The sequence below is a fragment of the Typopeltis vanoorti genome, chromosome 19 (genome assembly GCF_054136105.1).
Source record: "Typopeltis vanoorti isolate ZY-2024b chromosome 19, IOZ_Tvanoo_1.0, whole genome shotgun sequence".
NCBI lineage: Eukaryota > Metazoa > Arthropoda > Arachnida > Uropygi > Thelyphonidae > Typopeltis > Typopeltis vanoorti.
The window spans coordinates 10,676,283-10,697,288 of record NC_143567.1 but is presented as its reverse complement, the minus strand read 5'-3'; the positions used below and the strand labels follow the sequence as shown (position 1 = coordinate 10,697,288).

Genomic DNA, 21,006 nt, shown 5'->3' with positions numbered 1-21,006 from the left:
TAAATATGTTATAGATGCATGCATGATTGGTGAAACTATCTACTGAGAACCATTACAGTTTAAGATATGAACTATTTTCATTAAAAGTTAAAGTCAAACCACATAATTGGGATGATCATGTTGTCAATCAGAAGCATCCCTAATGAAGGTCAGTGATTAATTTTTTTTTTTTTTTATTATTGACAATGTGCAAAAAAAAATAAAAAATGAAATAAAATAGTACTACGTACCCCTAAAGACCTTTTTCACACCTCTGGTACATGAACCCCACTTTGGGAAACACTGTAATAAAGAAAAATAATAATAAACAAGAATGTAATTTGTCACATAAAACTTCTGTTGTAATACACTATTGGTACTCACTCTAGACAATAAAATATCAGGTAAAGTAATGGTTTACCTTAAAATTAATCATCAGATATGGTATAGTGCATAATTTAAGCTTATTTTATGTTGTTAGACATATCACATTGGTTCATTTTTATAGGATAAATTTCAGCCAGACCGTAGGTAAAATATATACTTTCTAAAGTACTGAAGGTGTGTGTGTGTGTGTGTATTTTTTTTTTTTTTTTTTTTTTTACTGGCACTTAATGCTTTATCGTCAACTTTGTTAGTCAATCTGTTGCATTTCCAACAACAAATGAGAGATTAATATTTGACATGATTTGGCTACAAATTACTTTTGATTGTTTTCACTGTTGGCACTGTTATTCAGTTTGAGATGTATTGTTTATATGCTGAAATGATTTCAATGATGTTATTTTCCTGGATGTAGATCTATTAATACATTCTTATACATGTTCTAATTTTGTTTAAACAGTCAAACAAAATTTTTTAAAAATTCTGTTTGACTTTAACAATGCACTGTATATAGTTTTATTTAACTGTTAACAGGTAGTGTTGCTAAATGTGCATACATTTATTTTTTCTGAAAAAAAAAAATTGCATAGGTTTCATCAGAAGAAGTGGAAGCTCACTGGAAGGAAAATTACACTGCTTCAGAAGATGTTTGTAGTCATGTTTATTGGTAAGTCTTTACCATTGCCCATTTTATGATTAAGATTATATGATGTTTTTACAGAGAAATTTCATCTAAATTTTTTTTCAGCTGGAAAGCAAGTTGGGTTATAATTCCATGTGAAAATTGGGTGTGGGAGGGGGAGGTAAATTTCTGTTTGTGACAAGAAGTTGCATGAGTTACATGCAAAACTGCCAGACGGTGGTAATACAGTAGGACGTTAACAAGGCAGTAGGGGAAAAAAAGATAAGTTTTCGATGCAATGTTAGTTTTTCAAAACTAACATTTTGTAGATGTTCTTTATTTAAGAGTGGCCAGACGTCGTCATCACTTGAAATCTCTTGGACATCATTTGTGTAATTCTCATTGCATACTTCGGTTGCTTTAGTTATCAAGACATCAGTAATAAGACCTTGCTTACCACTATGCTGCAATTTTTTATTAAGTTCATAATACGGAGCTAAACAAATATCCAATTGTCTCGTGAATTTTCTGGAGCACTCCATTGAGAGATCATTATCCATTTAAAGTAACTTTCTTGCAAGTTCAATCCGTCTGCTAATTTTTTTAAACCGAATTCTTTAACAGAACTTTCCTGCTATTTGGTTCGACGTGATCTATTAATTATACCAGTTCCTTCTCATTTAAATCTATTTCTCCAATTTCGTTTTCAACCATATTGCAAAGCGCTCTAAGTGGCCTTATATAAAATTAAATTTTTTACGTAAAAAAAAATCATTACATATTGTATGTAACTCAAAAAAAAGTACTCAGCTTGAGATTAATACACTTATGATTTTAATGCGCTTTCCTGGCAGAAAACAAAGACAATTTTCAACAATAAAAACTTTATACGCTAAACAATTGACATACATGTTTGCTGAAGGGTATTTCACCTAATATAAATTCGCTACTTATAACTATATGCGCGATATGGGCAGACGCAAATTTAACGAAGATAAAATTTGATTTTTAAGTTGCACGTTGAAAAATATATGAAAAGATAAAGGGTTACCACAGTTTGTAGACCATCTTTTATTGAAACCGCGTTATATCGAAACTGAAACCACATATAAGTACCGCATTATACGAGGGTTACCTGTAATTATTTCTAACACAGTTGTCTCCTTAATTTGTCTGAAATAAAGAATGATAATCAGTACTTACAATGTTAGTTATAAGGATAGAATGAAGGAATGCAGACTGCAAAGTTTGGCAGATATAAGCAGAGGTGATATGATTGAAACATTTAAACTGTTCAGAGGTAGTTACAGGATCGACACTGGGAGAGTTCTTTCATATGGTAGAACAAGCATTGGGTAGCAACGCCATCCCTGAAAGTTATGAATGGAAGTGGTGAGAGGATGAGGAGTAGTTTCTTTGCATTGAGGGTGGTTGAATCATGGAATGCATTGCCTGATGGAGTTGAGTGAATAGTGAATGAGTTTAATCAGTGGTGTGATTAGACTTTGTTGCCTAGGATGCACCTCCTGCAATGAGTCTTGCAATTCCATGAAAGTCCTGAATAATAATAATAACAATAAAGTCCTCCTGTGTTCTTAAAGTTACATGCTGCAGAGGCAAACAGCTTTAACAATTTCTACAGACCTTATCACAAAATTTTTATTATATGATAGCTAACTGGAGGCCAAGGACTCCGTAATACTGCATGAGCTATTGTGCTTCATTATACTATACATTACCAACTATGTTATATATTTGTCTATTGGGAGCAATAACCCTAACTAACCAACCTTCAGTTGAAAAAATGTCCATATATAACAATTCTTCTCATCATAACAAGAATTTAACCCAGATCTTTTCCAGTCAAAGAATATGTACTATTGTTCTTCTAACTGATAGAGAAGGAAAAGTACTTTATTTGTTGAAGTATCAACATAACAGATGTCTGGTAAACTTATTATGAAAGGATGTGCAGAAATAAATTTTACTATTGTGTTTTGGTGTATGTGTGTGAGTAACAGATATTCAAAGTTCATATTTAATTCAAATTTTTCATTACCAAAGGAGAAGACAGCAGGATTTTGCTGTCTCCATATATGCAGTATCAGTTGATATCATATTAGAAATAGTCTACAGCTCAGCTAAGCAAGAAAAGCACTTTAGCATTCAAAAGTAAACTGGATTTCTTTTGGTCTTAAAAATCTCACCATTTCCAAGAATCAAATAATGCAAAGCATGAAAATGGAAAGCACCTTTCACCCTTCCAAATCAAAGAATTTAAGATACCAAAGATTCCATATTTACTCAACATAGACAAGTAGCCATCTTAGTTCATTAGGTGCTGATAATTCCCTGTTGAAAAGATCTAATTGTTGAGTCCCATCTACAAAACAAAGAACCTTTACAAGAAATTTAACTGAATGTAAATTAGCATGTTTCATATGGATGACAGGATTTGTCATCCTGTAAAGCAGACAAACAAGCATAAGAATCTACACAAATGACAATCATAGCATACGATAGATTTCTATTTCTCATCCTGTAAAGCAGACAAACAAGCATGAGAATTGTAGCATACTATATAAATAAAATTAACTGCCCTATCTTAACAGTAGTTTCCACAAGCCAAGTCACATGGCCTTTCACAGCCATTAAATCTAACACACTAAGGAAAAGGTATAAAATTGGGGGGAAAATTCATGTTTAAAAAATACCTTTAATTTGATCCAAAATATCATTGAAGCTTCATTATAAAAAAACTCTTGATCACTCATATTACAATAATGCACTTCGCACACAAAGTTTCATTAAAACAGACTGCTGTTTTAATGAAACTTTGTAAGTAAAAAAAAAAGTAGATTTCCATTGTTGAGAATCTACTTTTTAGTAGATTCCCAACAATATGCTATCATTAAAAAGCCTTGCTAATCCATGTTCATTTCACTCTTCAAATTTTAGTGTGAGCTAGCATTTAGTAGCAGTAAAACAGGCAGGCAGCAAGTAAGGATGCTTCATTAATGAAATTAGGGAATTCAAAATATGCAAAAATTAAATCTTTTAACAACATAAATAGACATTTGTGATCTAATAGCAACATGTATGATAGGGGAAAAGTGGCAAATCAGGGAAAAATGTGTCTATTTCAGCAGTTTTACATACTTGGTTTTAAGTTTTGAAGCAGGCAGTGATACAGAGCATGGAAACTATCTGTATTTTTAGAATTCCCTATTATGGTTCAACTTTGCTGACTTAAGATGGAGCTCAGTTATGCTTAAATGACACAATCAGTTTAGAATCTCAGAATCACTTATCTACTGCCTTAGTTAGCACTACACTACTGAAACATTTCAAATGTAGTCAGTTCCCAGTGATTTTCTGTAAATTAATAGAGTGCCAGTACTGATTCTTTGGCAGGAAGAAAAATGGAAAATTGAAAGGATATGAAAAGAAAAGTAAAAAATTATTCACTCATATTTCTACTTCATAGGGTGATAAGGTTTTTGGAATAAGAAACAAATTAAGTACATAACACAGTTTATTAAATATATTGTACGAGCATATGAAAGAAAAGTAAAATGTATAAGATAATTTTTGATAAAAAATGTATATAGCAAATATCTTAACAGTGGATGTAGTGAAAAATGTAAACTTTATTAACGAAATAAGTTTATATAGATACTATGCAAACATGTTAAAAATTTCTGTCAACATACCAGTGGATGGAATGTGACATAAGACACTGTTGTTGAATGTATATGAAAGAAAAGTAAAATGTATAAGATAATTTTTGATAAAAAATGTATATAGCAAATATCTTAACAGTGGATGTAGTGAAAAATGTAAACTTTATTAACGAAATAAGTTTATATAGATACTATGCAAACATGTTAAAAATTTCTGTCAACATACCAGTGGATGGAATGTGACATAAGACACTGTTGTTGAATGTATACAACCAACATATTAAATATATGTTGGTTGTATCAATTGGACTCCAAGGTCACCTGGATTCCTTGGAGATGAGGAGGCTGTGGAGAGGGTTCAGAGAAGAGTGACCAAGTTGGTGAGTGATATAAAAAATGCTCCCTACATTGATAGATTGAGAGCTTGTGGATTGCAGAGATTGGCTGATAGGCGAAGAAGAGGGGATATGATAGAAACATTCAAATTACTAAAAGGTTTTTATAGGATTGATGCAGGGGAAATGTTTCAGCTGTGTGATAGTGATGGAAGAACAAGAGGTCATCTCTGGAAATTAAAGAAGAGTGTGGTTAACAAAGGTGTCAGAACAAGGTTTTTTGCCTGGAGGGTGGTGAATGAGTGGAATTCATTGCCTGACTTTGTTGTGAGCTCTTCATCTGTAAATGAATTCAAGAAGAGATATGACAGATATTGTTTTGCTAGTTTGGGTCTCCCGCGATGAGTCTACTGACTCCATGGAGATACCCGTAATAATAATAATAATAATAATATATAGTGGGACGTGTTATTTTGCAGTCCTACAGCATCATACGAGGGTGGTCTGAAAAGTTCTTGGCCTAACAATAAAAAATCAAATTTATAATTTGAAAATTATTTTTATTTTTCAACATAATCTCCCTTAAGACTAATACATTTATTCCAGCGTCATTATCTCGTCCCTGTAGTGGTTCTCTGTAAGATCTGCAAAATACTCCTCTACACCTGCAATCACCTCTTGATTCGATGAAAAACGTTGACCAGCGAGGATGAGTTAGAAGTCAGAGGGAGCCAAATCTGGGGAATAGGGTGGATGTTCCAACATTCATAGTTCAGATTCCTTAATTTTCCCATTGCCAAAACACCTTTGTGAGCAGATGATTTCTTTCTTCTGCAAACTCTGTCTTTTCTCACGAATTTTTTCGTCTAGTATGGTTAAAAGATTGGAATAATATTCCCTGGTTATTGCTTTACCCTTTTCAAGATAATTAATAAACAAAATGCCTTTAGCATCCCTAAATATTGAAACTTACCTAATGGTCAGTTTCAATATTTTCTCCTTATTCACAAACGTCCTACTAAGGACACCCTGGCTCTTATTCAAGCTGAATTTTCTTCCAATATCTCAGCCCTGTTTCAGTTCAGCATATTGTTTATACCATATTGAAACTTACCTAATGGTCAGTTTCAATATTTTCTCCTTATTCACAAACGTCCTACTAAGGACACCCTGGCTCTTATTCAAGCTGAATTTTCTTCCAATATCTCAGCCCTGTTTCAGTTCAGCATATTGTTTATACCATATTGAAACTTACCTAATGGTCAGTTTCAATATTTTCTCCTTATTCACAAACGTCCTACTAAGGAGACCCTGGCTCTTATTCAAGCTGAATTTTCTTCCAATATCTCAGTCCTGTTTCAGTTCACCATATTGTTTACAAGGAAAATTCTACAAACAAATAGCGGGAACAGGTCATGGGCTCCCATCTTTCTACCCCTTAAACCCACCATTTGGATATGCTATGTGGATGATGTGTTTGCAATTTGGCCACATGGCCTCGGACACCTTACAGTTTCCTATCCCATTTGAACACCCTGGATCCAGTTTACAATAGAAAGTAACAAGTTTGCCTTTTCTAGACACAGTGGTAAATACATCCATCAACAGTCACATCGCCCCTCCCCCATTCTGCATTCCTGGTTGGCCAAGTGGTTAGTGTATCTACGCTACAGCTAAGAGGCTGCATGTTCAAATCCAAGGGAATGGATGTTGCCCTACTAACTGTTTACCATACGTACTGCTGTAATCTTGTCTTGGTGCAATGACCTTTTAATTCTTTGTGCCATAAAAATCAAAGCAAATACAAATTCCCAATCAACAATACAGATTTATAAAAACTTTCATCCACTGGCATGCTAATTTAACTTTGGCAAAATATAGGAAGTAGTAATTAAAATATTTTAGTGATCTACTCCACGTTGTCAATTTCCTGAAATTGACAACATGGAGTAGATCACTAAAGGATTATTGAGAAATAATTACCTAAAACCATATGTGATGGAAGGCTTGGTTTTAGAGCGTTGGATATGATGAATTTGTCCATAACCACGATTTGCATGTTGCCGGCAAGTTTCTTTTTTCTCCATACAGAAGAGTGACTGTACAGTCTTCTTGATGACGAAAGATGCTAATCATGTTGGAATTTTCAATTAAAAATAATATACCAAAACTCTGTTATGCAAACTGCAACAAATGGGGAAATGGACAGGAAACTGGTAATATAAATAAAAGGGTAACTGATGGACAGATACTAAAAAGTTGTATACGGAGGAGCAGAAGGCAGGTGACTAGTGATGTGATACAGGACTGTGCTTGGACCACTGTTGCTTAATTTGAAGGGAGATATTCAGTTGTTTGCTGATGTCTCTGTAAAAAGGATGGATGCAGGTTTGGGGTTAGTTTAAAAGAAGAATGGATTTTTATAAAGGGAATAGTCTGTACTTGAATGCATTTATTAAGTATCAGGAGTCTGGAGAAATTAATTGGTATGAGATCTATTACAGACAATCAGGAGAACTAGATTTTGAGGGAGAGGAATGGTGAGAATGTATGTGTAAAGCTATACTATGCTGCTGTGTTAATGATAGGAATGTGCATTAACATGGGAAATTAAGGAGAGGATGATTGTGTGTTTGTCCAGTTCAAATTTATTAAGTATGTGCAAGGATGCCGGCATAAGTAAAGCATTAGATAAGAATTGTGATCTCCAAGTTGTCCAATTGGATTGTGCAGATTACAGAAGTGAGTATACAAAAAAGCATACAGGTAACATATGTCTGTACCTGAATGCCAGGGATAGGATTTGTTCGCCTTGAATATGATGAACCTCAGAGAGCTGACTATCGATGGCAGATATATGAACTCATATCAAGTGTAAAGGATAGGAAACAGTATGATGTTCTAAATAACAGCTTCACGCATATAAGAGAAAACTAAATAGAATTTATTACTCCTATATATTTCTTCAGTATGTCAATAGGAAAGGATGATTGTGTGTTTAATTCAGGGAGAACTGGCTGCTGTTATTACTAACACATAAATTATGAAAACAAAAAAAGTCAGTTCTTAAGGGTCCAAGCTATATAACTGGGATGAGACTCCATGTAGCTGTTTAAGGAATGCAGAGAACCAACAGTCTTCTGACCTAATGTCCAATCCTCAGCTTCTCATAGTGTATACCCAGATACTGAAAGAACAAGGATGGGTTGGCAATTTAGGATTTAGCTGCCAAATTGTAGTCTTACTGGCTTAAACCATAATGTAAAATGATGGTACAATATGACAGAATTTCATGCTGCCTGTGGCATTACCTTGGATATACAAGGCTCCCCTGTTTTTTTTTTGTTTTTTTTTTCTCCGTCATGGAACCAGGGCAAGCAGTTAAAAGTCAGCTACTGAACACAAATCCCAGAACACATCCTAACTCAACGTCGGTACTGTCAGTGTAAGGAACTTGCAGAATAATTGAATTTCGATATAAAAGGCATGGCTATGAACAAAAAAGACAAAAACAGGTGAGATCTTCTTAGGCAACAAATACAAAATGTTATATTTAGGAAATAATAATCAAGGGAAATAAGGAGTAGCTATAGTATTCAATGCTAAATATAAGGATAATCTTGTTGAATGGCAAGTAATTTCAAGTACAGTGATGTGGACAATTATCAGATATGGGGAACTGGAAAATGAGACTTAATTGTTCTTATTGTCCCACAAAAGGTTTTACTAAAGGTTCTACCAAGAAAAATTGAGACTAAGGAATAAACAGAGGAATATTTTGAGGTATTAACGAAAGCAGCTGACACAGTGAAAAAGGAAAAGCTGGGCCTTGCTAGAGATCTAAACAAGCAGAGCAGGAAATGATCACCAGACACAGAAATATTTTAGAAAAATTTGAAGAAAAAGAACAAAGCTAATAATAAAAGTTAATGCTTGCTGGATTTGTGTTCAGGACCTGGGTTAGTTATTACTAACACCATGTTCCAACATAAAAATATGCACAAATTCACATGAAGAGAAAAAGCAAGGAATAAGAAAAGTCTCATTGGCTATGTTATTGCTGATAGCAATGTTTTCCCACTGGTTCAGGACACAAGAGCACGCAGAGTGTTTGAAATAGGAAGTGATCACTATTTAGTTTTGAGCAGGATAAAATTGAATTTCACAATGAAAAGAAGAGTGCATGTAAGAAAGTTTTACAACAAATCCAAATTGAGCACCTTTCAGAGGTGAACTGTAGACTCAAATACACCAACATTATTCAAGAAAAAAATGAAACTTTGAAAACAAGAACCAAACCTTGAATAAAAAAATGACTAATTTAGCCAGATGCATATGGTGAAGTTGGATAGAAAAATCAGAACTCCATAGTGGACTCAGGAAGTTAAAGAGGCAGTTAAGGAAAAGAAGAATTAAATCAGCTTGTACTCTTAGAGAATAAGGAGGAAAATGTAAGAAAGCAAAGCACTGTGTAAATCTAGCTAAACAAAAGCTATGGTAAGAACATGGAAAATAGCAGGAAGTGGCAAAATATTCTGGAGGCTATTGAAAAAGCATAGAAATGGAGAAAAGAGTATTGTAAAAGGAATCATAAATGATAGTGGTGACATGAAAACTGAAGATAAAGATATTCTGGATGTCTGAAGTGATTATTTGAAAGATTGCTAAATGAAACTAGCTGTATCAGTACAGTGATAGAAAACTCCCAACAGGAATTAAGTCAGGAATACATATCCATACTTGAAGCAGAGAAAGTCTTAGAATCTGAAATGTGAAAAGGCAGCTGGAGTAGATAAAATTCAACCAGAAATGCTCAAATATGGGACTGCATAATTCAGAAAGTCAATCTTGGGAATTACAAGGATTTGTATTTAAGGTTTGTAAATATGGAAAAAGCATATGACAAGCTTCCAAGAAAAAGTATTCAAAACTACAATTATGCTGGGACATTATATCACACAATACATAGTCTCTACATAGGATAATATTATTAAAACAAGTGGTATTAAACCTGATATCAAAGTTGGAGCTGTTAATCTCAGCTCTTTACTTTATGCAGATGATATGCAGAAGTATAATGAGAAGTATCTCATTATACTTCTAAATAAATCCAGTACAAGTCTGCAAGATTCCCTGACTAAATTGAGTAACTGTTGTAATAGATATGGTATGAAGGTCAGCAATAAAAAGACAAAGACAATGAAAATAGGCAGAATCATTGAAAATGTCAACTGTGTTGTGAATGGAGAACCTGTGGAACAAGTAAAACATTTCAGCTACTTAGGCACGATTTTTACTGAAGATGGTAAATTAAATATGGAAATAGACCACAGAATCAACAAAGCTGGTATGGTAGGAAGTCAACTGAATAAATTTATATGGTATAAGAGAGAAATTAGTCAAAACACTAAATTAGCTGAATACAAGACAGTGTTCAAACCAATTTTAACTTAAGGATCTGAGAGCTGGGTTAAAAATAAAACACTTGACCAAAGACTACTTTCATATCTGCAAGGACTTGATCAAGGACTCTCATATCTGCCGAGTACTGCAGATATGAGAGTCCTGTGAAAGATTAGGGGTGTGAACAGATGGCATCAATGGCAATATCATATTAAAAACGGGGATATTAGGAGAGAACTTGACATTATGAGCATCCAGGAATGTGTTAGCATAGCTAATTTCAGGTGGTACAGTCACTTAAACAGAATGTGAGAGGAAAGATTAGCAAAACAAGCGTTCTCTGCCAAGTTGGCAGGAAAAAGACCCAAAGGAAAATCAAGATGTAGGAAGACTGATATAGTAAAAAAAAGAGCCTTAGAAGACAGAAATATAAGATCTGATAACGTTATAGTCGTGACAGATAGCAGATTAATTTGGAGGAAAATTGTTGACCGGAATTTAGTACTGACAGGAATTTGATGAAAGTGTCATACAGCATGCATGTACTATCATATGTCTCAGTTACAGCAGTATAAGTAGGAGGAAACAATATTAGAGTTACAGAGAAGTAAGTGTAGTTTTATATATATTTTTTTTAAAAATGATCACGAGATAAGCATACAATCCGTTCAATTAAGAGTACAACACAAGCATAGGGCTTCACAGTTCAAGAAATAAATGACCAAATTTTAACCTACTGTAGTGCAGTATGTTCATATTTGTATACAGAAAATAATTGATAATTATCACACCTCTCTTAAGTTGCAATCTGATGTTAAAAGGATCCTCATACCCTACCTTAAAGAAACTTCTGAACAAATATTACGGATTCTTTGCAGATATAGTCTGTATACCACCTTCAAACCATCCAACAGTTGTCATCTTTCTTAACATATCAAAGATATATTATCACCTGTCTTTGCTTGGTGTTTATCAAATACTCTGTTCTTGTCATCTTTGCTATTTTGGAAAGGCTGGCTATTCTGCTAAAATTGGAAACCAGCAATATGAAGATTATGTAAGATTTCTGGAATCAGAAGTTTCAGGTCTTGCTTCTCATGCCATCAACTCTGGGCACAGTTCACTAGAACCCCCCCAAGATACTGCACACCACAGTAAGTTCAAATTTGATTGTCTATTCTTCAACTGTGTGAAGCCCTACACCACCATCCTAATTTTAATCTGAAAGATTGCATGCCTGTCTCCAAAATTATATAATTTAAAAAAGGAATAAATTATAAAATTATATTAATTTTTTTTTATTTTTTAAATGATAAACATTTGACAGCAATCACTTCCCAGAACTTGGAGATAAGCATACAATCCATTCAATTAAAGAGTACAACCAATTCTTCTGCCTTCTCCCTGAATAAAGTTCCTGACATATGGAGCAAAATATATAGGAGTAATGAATTCTGTTTAGTTTTTTCTTACGTGTGAAGCCGTTATTTAAAATATTCTGTCTAACACATGTCTGTATTGAATGTCTAGTGACAGACAGAAGTGTGTGGGGAATGCTAATGATGTTGAATGATTTTAGTCCAATTAAGGTAGAAACAAAAAAAAATACAGCAGGATGGTGTTACAGACTTAGTTGATCGTTTGCTGATGAAATATATTATCAAGTAAACATGGCAGGTGCTAAATGAATAATCATCATGATTGACTTTAATTATATGAATACTGATTGAGTAGTGGTGAAACCTTATAAGAAGAATGCCAAAATAGCAAAAAAGATGTATATATGGAATCATTATCCTTCAAAGTGCCCACTACATCAGCATATGCTAATATCTTATTTGAGTAATATAAGTAATATAATAGTTATTCCTCACACAGCACATGCATTGTTGACTTCTGTAAGAAAGGTTCAAGAACCAATGCAAAGAGCAATGGACTAAGAGGACCTTTTTGAATTTTGACTGAGTCTGAAACGACCCCCATTTAATAATGAATAGCAGCTTTTCACCCACACCAATTTGCTGGAATATGTGGAACAGAAAGGGATGGCGAACATTATCAAATGCTTGAGTAAGGTCTACTGCTAGCACTGCCATTGGCTGCTTTTTCATATTAACTAAGCGGAGCAGATCACCTAGCAGAAATTGATTAAATTCTACTGCTCAGTCTGGAACTCCATACACCTGTATGCTTTTAATTATGTATCTCATTCCCACTTTGAGCCTGTTATTAATAATGCAGAAAAATATCTTGTAATCAGTATTAGATAGAGAAATAGGTCGACAGCTGCTGATTAAGGTGTAATTTCTATTTGGTTTTGGAATGAGGACAGTATGGCTTGCTATAAATTTACTTGGTATTCTTCCATGTTTTAATGAGATCTTTCTTACTCAAATAAAGATTTGAATATTGTCTTTGAAAAGTTCAATCAGTCCCTTTTGTAAATCTTCAAGTACACGAGAGACACCAACTGGATGTGGTTGGAAAGCCAGTTTTAGTGTGAGATCATGTTTCTTAAAATCTTTAAACCGTCAATGTATTCTTTGATCAGTTAGTCTAAAACCTAATGTATTCATTGATACAGTTTTTTTAAGGTTTTATTAGTGCATCCATTGCCATTTCAGGAAAATGTTTAGCTGAATACAGGTTTGGAAAGGAGCATTTTGAAAGAGAAAAAAAACTTCTAAATGCTTGAATATTCTGCAAAATTTCATATATTGATTTTAGTTTTGCTTTGTAGACAAACATTTAGCTGGTTCTGTTTTGGCATTAAGTCATAAAAATGCAGCATTCCTTCAGAAATCCTCTTGAGAAAAGTTGCAAGTAATTGCCTCTCTTGTTACTGCAATATCTCCACCTGGATGATATGCTCTTGCAAAGTGTTCATTTAGTAATTCTACTATTTTGCCTGATTCAGTTACCTCCCTGCCATTGGCTTTCATTAAAATTATTCTCCTTTTACTTGCAACATACCAAAAAACTCTTTGGGATTATCTTTGGTCTGCACTGTTAATTTCCTTTCATATTCTGCTTTTGCCTTTCTTACCACACTGGTTACCCTTCTGGATTGTGCTTTGTACTGCTCAGGTACCTGCTGGTCACCTTTCTCCTTGAATTCCCTCCACAGATTTTTTTTTTTTTTTGTAGCGCCAGCTTAATGATGGTATTCATCCATTTAACTCCCACTTCATGTATTCTCCTGACCCTATCGCTTTCCATGCACTATCAATATCCTGTCCTTGCAGTTTCACATGCCATGGCACTGATCCTAGCAATCTCCTAAGCTTGTCATGCTTACCAACCTTGAGATCTCATGTTATTAAATTGGTCATTTTTATTACATTTAACTTTCCTCACAACCATTCAGCATCCTCTTTTATACTTTCTTCAAGAGTATATAACCCTCCTATAATATTTCACTAGTTTGTTTTTAATTTAATTGTTGTAATTTGATCACTTACAAAAGTGTATTTTTGTTTTCTATTTTTCAATTTATTATCAATTAACCCTTTGAACAGTAAACTAATATATCACCATGCTTCTGTTTCAAAAACAGTGTCAACACAAGTATACATTCAAATTGTAACTATAGTAAAAAGTTTGCAGGGGGATGCTGCAGTCTCTTAGCAACCCTCCCAATTTTTTCCATATATTGAAACCCCAATCAAAGGATCAAAATGGCCACTACACTACATAACTATCTTTTATTCCCTTTGCTTTTTTTTATTTTTGCTAAATTAATATTTTTGATTTTTAGTTTTACTTATTCCAATTCCTTTGTTATACTTCTTGATAAAAATTTAAAAAAAAAGTAATATTGTGTAGATATTAAGATTGGTGTCTCCCCTCCCACCAATCACTGTCTGGAATTAATCTCAGTGCCATTTAATTATTTGAAATATTTTGCATTGCAGGTATGGCCATTGTCGGAGAGTTTCTGCAAATATGTCCTGTGAAATAGGCTTGCGACAAAGGACGTATTATGTCCTTAGCGGGTCTGTTCTTTCTGTGTGGACAAAAGTTGAAGCTGTTCTGTCATCTTTACAGGGGTCACACAATGCAAAGCTACAAGTAGTACGCCTACGTACTGAAGATGGAACACGAATTGTGGGTAAGTTTCCTTGAATAGCTAACAAACACACAATTTCTTTGATGTGATGACAACCCTGCTTATTATGAAAGAAGTGAGAGTGAAAACATTGCAAAAGCTGAGCTTGTTTTGCAGTGCCTTTGTCTGCATTTGACAAACAGGAACACTTTCTTGTTGATGTGAATAGCATGGAAAAATAGCTTTGCTTTGTGTGGTGGTAGGTTTTTAAATAATTAGCAAATATACCTTAATGTTTTAGAACACATCTTAGAGTTTGAAAAAATGAATATATTTGATATAAACTTGAAATAAAATATTATGAATGAAAGAATAATACTACCGTCCTGGTTGGTCAAGTGGTTAGCTTACCCCCTCACCAACCAACAGGCTATGGGCATAGATGTTTGCAATTGTCTTTAGGTGGGAGATGAATATTATCGCCCAGTGTGAGACCACCATCCTTCTTATTGGAGACCTGAATGACTTGAAGTTCCATGTTTGGTCTGCAGAGCAGGGTTATGTAAAAAAACAAATCGAGAAATATATAAAATAAAATTGATAAAAACAGAAAAGAAAAAAAAAATCCTTAGCCCACCCAGTGTACAAAATGTACTATAGGATTGCAAATAACCTTTCGTGGATGAAAGCAACATAAAAAGTCTTTATATCTGTCTTAAAACTCAGATATCACACAAGTTAAAAATTAAAACTGTATTAACTTAAAGTTAAGAAATTAGTAATGCAAAATAGTCAAACGTATGTTTCATTTTGTATGTCTCAGGCAAGATGTTTTGCACTGTCATTCTTATCTTTAGTTACTGAAGTCTTGCTTAGATATAAAATAAAACTATTTGGTTTAGTTGTTATAGGTTGTTAAAACGTTTTGTATGTAGACAAATTGTTTATGAAATGTCACTTACAAGAGAAACAAAAGTTGCTGCTGTATTCATGTTGTGAAAATAATTAAGTGAACTTACCTTGGTGCATGAAGGATTGTGAAATGAAGAATTTTTATCACTTCCACTTGTTTTGGTTTGAAATTGTAATTAAATAAATTTTTTCTGCACTATGAACAGAACTGTCATTTTCAAGCACAGCAGGTACACAATGGTGGACTGTAGTGGAAGTTACTGTAATGCATTTCATAGTATGTGCAGAATCAGCTGTTCAGGTTGTAGGAAAGGAATGCAGCAGGAAAAAAACTGGAGTTTCTATGTCTTCAATACATGAAGACTAGGCAAAAATGAGAATGGTTAGAAATGAAGGACTGAGAGAGGATATCCTTCTTAAAGAGATGAGCATGAATTTTATTGTAGTCATTAATCAACATAGGATTTATTTCAGTTAAAGCTGAAAGAAACGTGATTGATTTCCAGTTCATACCGAATGGGTCCAGTGAAGTTTGCTTTATATTTAGGATTCTCAATCTGATAACTGTTTTCTAAAAAACAGTTATCAGAGTTAACAGTTTCACAAGGTTTTAGTTATTTCTTCAATGCTTTGTAGAAGACAGTTGTTCTGAAGTGATATCATTGATAAGTTTTGTAATTTTATATAGAAAGTGTCTTGGATGAAGACAAGATATATTTTGTTTTGTGTTTTTAAGATGCAGGAAGAAATTTGATTGCTTTATGCTGCTGTCATGTAGAGAGCAGTTTATTAAAAGGAATATGTTTCTGTAATGAGTGAGAGAATTGAAATTTTTTCAATATAGGATGGTAACTGTTTGCTTAAGAGAATTGAAGAGATGTGTAGCTGGCTTTGTTTTTTTATGTTGTATGGAGTTTCAATGTGAAGAATAATACATTATGCTTTTGCAGTTAAGTAGTAGTTGGTTTAATGTATATATTTGTGTTTATTTTGTTAAAGATTTTTATTTTGGCTACAAGAGTGTGAAGTTTAATAATCAATGGGTTTAAGACAGTACAACTTAACAGTTAGTGAATTTGCTGAAAAAAGTTGAACCTCTGTGATTGATTGCCTTTGATGCTGAATTACAAAGCTTAATCTCTTTAAAAAGTACTAGTAGCATTCAGCTGAAATTCAGCCTTAATGTTTTGGTCAACTATGCTTCTTTCTCAGATACAAACACTCAGATACAAAAACTTCTTTCCTCATCATAAGTACAAAATTACTGCTTCTGTTCAATCCTGCACACCCAGTTTTATTTGTTCATGCACATTCTTGTCTAATTCTTCACTCAGTAACATTAGAGAATATTACTCATTCTTATTCCTACTTCTTGAATTACTTGTCACAGTTCTGACAGCTAAAATCACCTATATCAATATTATACCAGTTGATAAGCTTGAAATTTAATCATTCTAATGACAGTCATAATCTGCCATCTATTTATAGCCATCTGATTATTTGATTGCTCCAGAAACTATCCAAATTATATGAACACATGCTATTTTAAAAAGTTTTGTTTCTGTTTGTTCAAAATTACTGCAGCTAGAATCAATAAGCTGATATACAACTTCCTCTTATACCTTGGAACAGAATAGGAGGATTTGGGACACTTGTACAGGCAAGGAGTTTCCTGAAGTATCATAAGGGAATTTCACAGTTCTCTTACTTACAGAGAAAGAGCTTAAGATTGTTTATTTTGCTATCCAAATGATAATAGTGCCAGCCACAAAATTCAATAAACATTTTTAATATGAGAAAGATGGTTGAGCCCTGCATTGTGGTTTTTAACTTGCCTACAGCATGGCCAAGAGGCTGTAGGTTTGAATCCTGCCAGTGGCATGGATGTTTGTGATTGCCCTAATAATTTGTGGAACAGTATCTGCTTCTAGCAGAGGGCTTCGCTCTCCAAAACCAACATGTGTACTTCTAAACTATAAAAAAAAACAGAAGCTATTCTTTCATTCAGTTCTTCCTCTACATCAAGAGGGGTAACAGATCTGCTTAGAATATATATATATATACCTGACAAAATGAACTCAGTTTATTGTGCATCTGACATTTTTCTATCATTTGCATTCACTAAGGTTATTTTTTCCAAGGTTATTCTCTTTTAACGAGGTTTTTTTTTTTTTTAATACACGATTTCGAAATAACACTGTTTAGAAAAAAAACAAACAAAAGCAATTATATTTTTACACATATAGTTTGATTTAACATGGTTCAAATGGCGCATATTGAACAAAACAATAGAACTGTATGACATGAAGATCTCAATAAATAAAACAAAATCAATAGCATTTCAAGGTAAAGAAATTAAAAGATGCAAACTAGTGATCCACAACACTAGTTTGAAGTAATAGAACAAGTGAACAAATTTTAAAGATCTAGAAAATTACATAAGCCCCAATGGAGAAATCGACATTGCATATAAAACAAATTCCTGTGTTTTATATGCAATTCTAGCAGTCATTGGAACTTTGAACAAACACTTCAATAAACAGATGTCTAGAACAACCCAAATAAAACTATATATAAAATAATAGCCAAACCAATTCTAAAATATGGCAGTGAAACATGGACTTGGAGAAAACAAGATAAAAGACAAGTGGAAACTGCAGAAATGAAGTTCCTAAGACCACTTGCAGGCTATAAAAGAATATACAAGATAAGAAACGAAGAAAATAGTTATCCATAATTAACATAACAGACGACATCACAAATTATAGAAAGAATTGGAAAAACTACATGGAAAGAATGAATGAGGACAGATGGCCAAATATTGCCTGGAAATATAAATCAAAGGGACACCAATCAAGATGGAAAGAAGACTTTTTAAACCCTTGAAAACGTTACAGGCAAACAAATGCCTAATACAGGAAGCCAAGAAGAAGGAAAACAAAAGCAATTATATTTTTACACAGTATATTTTGATATAACACAGTTCAAATGGTGCTTATTTTTAAAATTTCTGTTTGAATTCAGTTCTGTTAAAAGGGGCATTTCCATTATAATTATCATTTCTTAGAACGGCACATATGTACTTAAACTTGAATTTTGGGGAATCCCCTTGATGTTTTAATTATGACGGATTACTCTATGGTACAGAATGTAGACAATTGTGGCGACAACAAAAAAAATCAATTTTTGTAATTACAATTCCCCGAAGTTAAGCCAACAGATGATCTGTTATATTCACTTGCTGTTGGTTCCTGGAAGCAGAAGGGTGCTATACTGATTCCTTAAAGTTAAGTTGGTCCATTACAGGAGGCCTGCCTATATAAAGCTGCTTGGAAGGAATTAAGCTTTACTTAAATTAAGGGGATATTAAATCCCACATAGTTTTAAAACCGAATAAGAAACTCAAAGATTGGAATCAGAGAGTTTCTTGCCGAATATAGTAAAACTATAAAGTATCGGCGACACTAGCGTTAGCCAATGCAAGTGATCCTAGTACGTAGTACAATACCGGACGACTCGTTGCAAAGGTGGGGGAAGTTCAGATCGCTATTCTTAGGTATTTTCAATAATGTAAAAACACATTTCCTAGGAAATGTATGCTGTTATTACATTATGGAGGGAGGTCACTACCCAGACCGGTTTCAGCCTTTTTTTGAGGCTTCATCAGTGAATAGCTAGACCTAATACCAAAGTGTGTAGCGAAAAGAACTATTGTTATAAATAGTGTCGCCGATACTTTATAGTTTTACTATATTCGGCAAGAAACTCTGACTCCAATCTTTGAGTTTCTTATTCGGTTTTAAAACTATGTGGGATTTAATATCCCCTTAATTTAAGTAATGTTTTCATTGCCGAAATGAAGCTTATTAGCTCTTTATACTTAAGTAACTTAATGGTTGCACCTGTTTGGATAACTTGTTCGCGCAGTATATAGTTCTTTTCGCTATACACTTTGGTATTAGGTCTAGCTACTCACTGATGAAGCCTCAAAAAAGGCTGAAACCGGTCTGGGTAGTGACCTCCCTCCATAATGTAATAACAGCATACATTTCCTAGGAAATGTGTTTTTACATTATGGAAAATACCTAAGAATAGCGATCTGAACTTCCCCCACCTTTGCAACGAGTCGTCCGGTATTGTACTACGTACTAGGATCACTTGCATTGGCTAATGCTAGTGTCGCCGATACTTTATAGTTTTACTATATTCGGCAAGAAACTCTCTGATTCCAATCTTTGAGTTTCTTATTCGGTTTTAAAACTATGTGGGATTTAATATCCCCTTAATTTAAGTAATGTTTTCATTGCCGAAATGAAGCTTATTAGCTCTTTATACTTAAGGAATTAAGCTGTTTGCTAAACAATCATTTCTTGTTTACACACCTTGTGTTTTGTTCGTGCAATAGTTATACAGGTATGTATTAAATTGATATTACGTGTTCAGGTTTTGTACACGTAATATCAAATTCAGTTAGACAGAAGAATAGAAAAGCTATTTCTTTAGAAACTAAATTCCAAATTTTAAAATCATTTAGCAGGTGGAGAATGTTCAACATTGTTAGGAAAATATTTTGGATTGAATAAAAAATGTGCTGCTGGCTTTAAAGCAGCTAAGGATCGTGTAACTATTATTTTGCAGCAATGCTTCAGGAGATTGTATATTAAAACCTTACTCATTAATCGATCTCTAAGACCGCAGACAATGAAAGGTGTGGATTTTAACACGCTACCAGTGCACTGGAAGTGCAAACAAAAAAGGTTTGGTTACAAAAGAAATTTTTAATGAATGGTTCCATCAATGTTTTGTTCCATAAGTTAAGGGTTATTTGATGGAACACAATCTGGACTTTTAAGTTTTATTGATTATAGACAATACACCTCGCCATCCTTTTTTTAAGAACATCCAAATGTGGAATTTTGTTTTCTGCCACCTAATACAACCACTAGGGAAGAGTGTGATCGCTACCTTCCAAACTTACTACATAAGAACATTCCAATACATTTTGGATTGCATCAAACTTGCTAAGTTGGCATTATCAGAATTGAAACCATCAACTTTAAATGCATGCTGGAAAGCTACTTGGCCAGAATGTGTGAAAAAGAAAAACCCTATACCTTTTGTATACAACTGAATATCCCAATATCAGATTAGCACATGCAGTTGGCAGAGAAGTATTTGATGAATTTAGTTCCTTTTACTGAAGGAAACGTTTTGCCATTGCAGTATGAACAGGACAGCCAAAGTGTTTCACAAGTGATGGAAGTGATTTAATTCATCTCACACAAAAGAATGCTGCTACTGTCAGAAATTGATGGCGAATAAAATTTAATAACGCAGGTTTATTTGGGCCTTTTCAAATTTCTGTTTTATGAGTGACACGTTATATTCTTTAAGAAAGATACATATGTATATATTTTAAATAAATATTTAAAATAAAAAATATTCAATAATTAAATTTGCATATGTTTTGTTTGAAAATAACTTTTGTATTGGGTTTTCACATCTAGAACCATCTTCCATTTTTTCATATTCACTGTATTCTTTTTTACACGTTTTTTTCCTAGAACCAATCTACTGTTTAAATGGAGAATTGGGTGTGTGTGTATATATTGGTACTTATAAGCACATCAGTGCTGCATG

The 21,006-nt window shown here is 33.6% G+C and overlaps 1 protein-coding gene across 1 annotated transcript in view; it reads left to right on the top strand.

Annotated features, from left to right (window-relative positions):
• LOC150095851 (protein strawberry notch homolog 1-like) overlaps positions 1–21,006 on the top strand; it is a 527,670-nt gene that overhangs the window by 494,054 nt on the left and 12,610 nt on the right. Inside the window, exons 27-28 of the mRNA XM_090409548.1 lie at positions 954–1,030; positions 14,321–14,517. Of these exons, the coding sequence (XP_090265674.1) occupies positions 954–1,030; positions 14,321–14,517 (274 nt within the window). The remainder of the gene's footprint in view (positions 1–953; positions 1,031–14,320; positions 14,518–21,006) is intronic.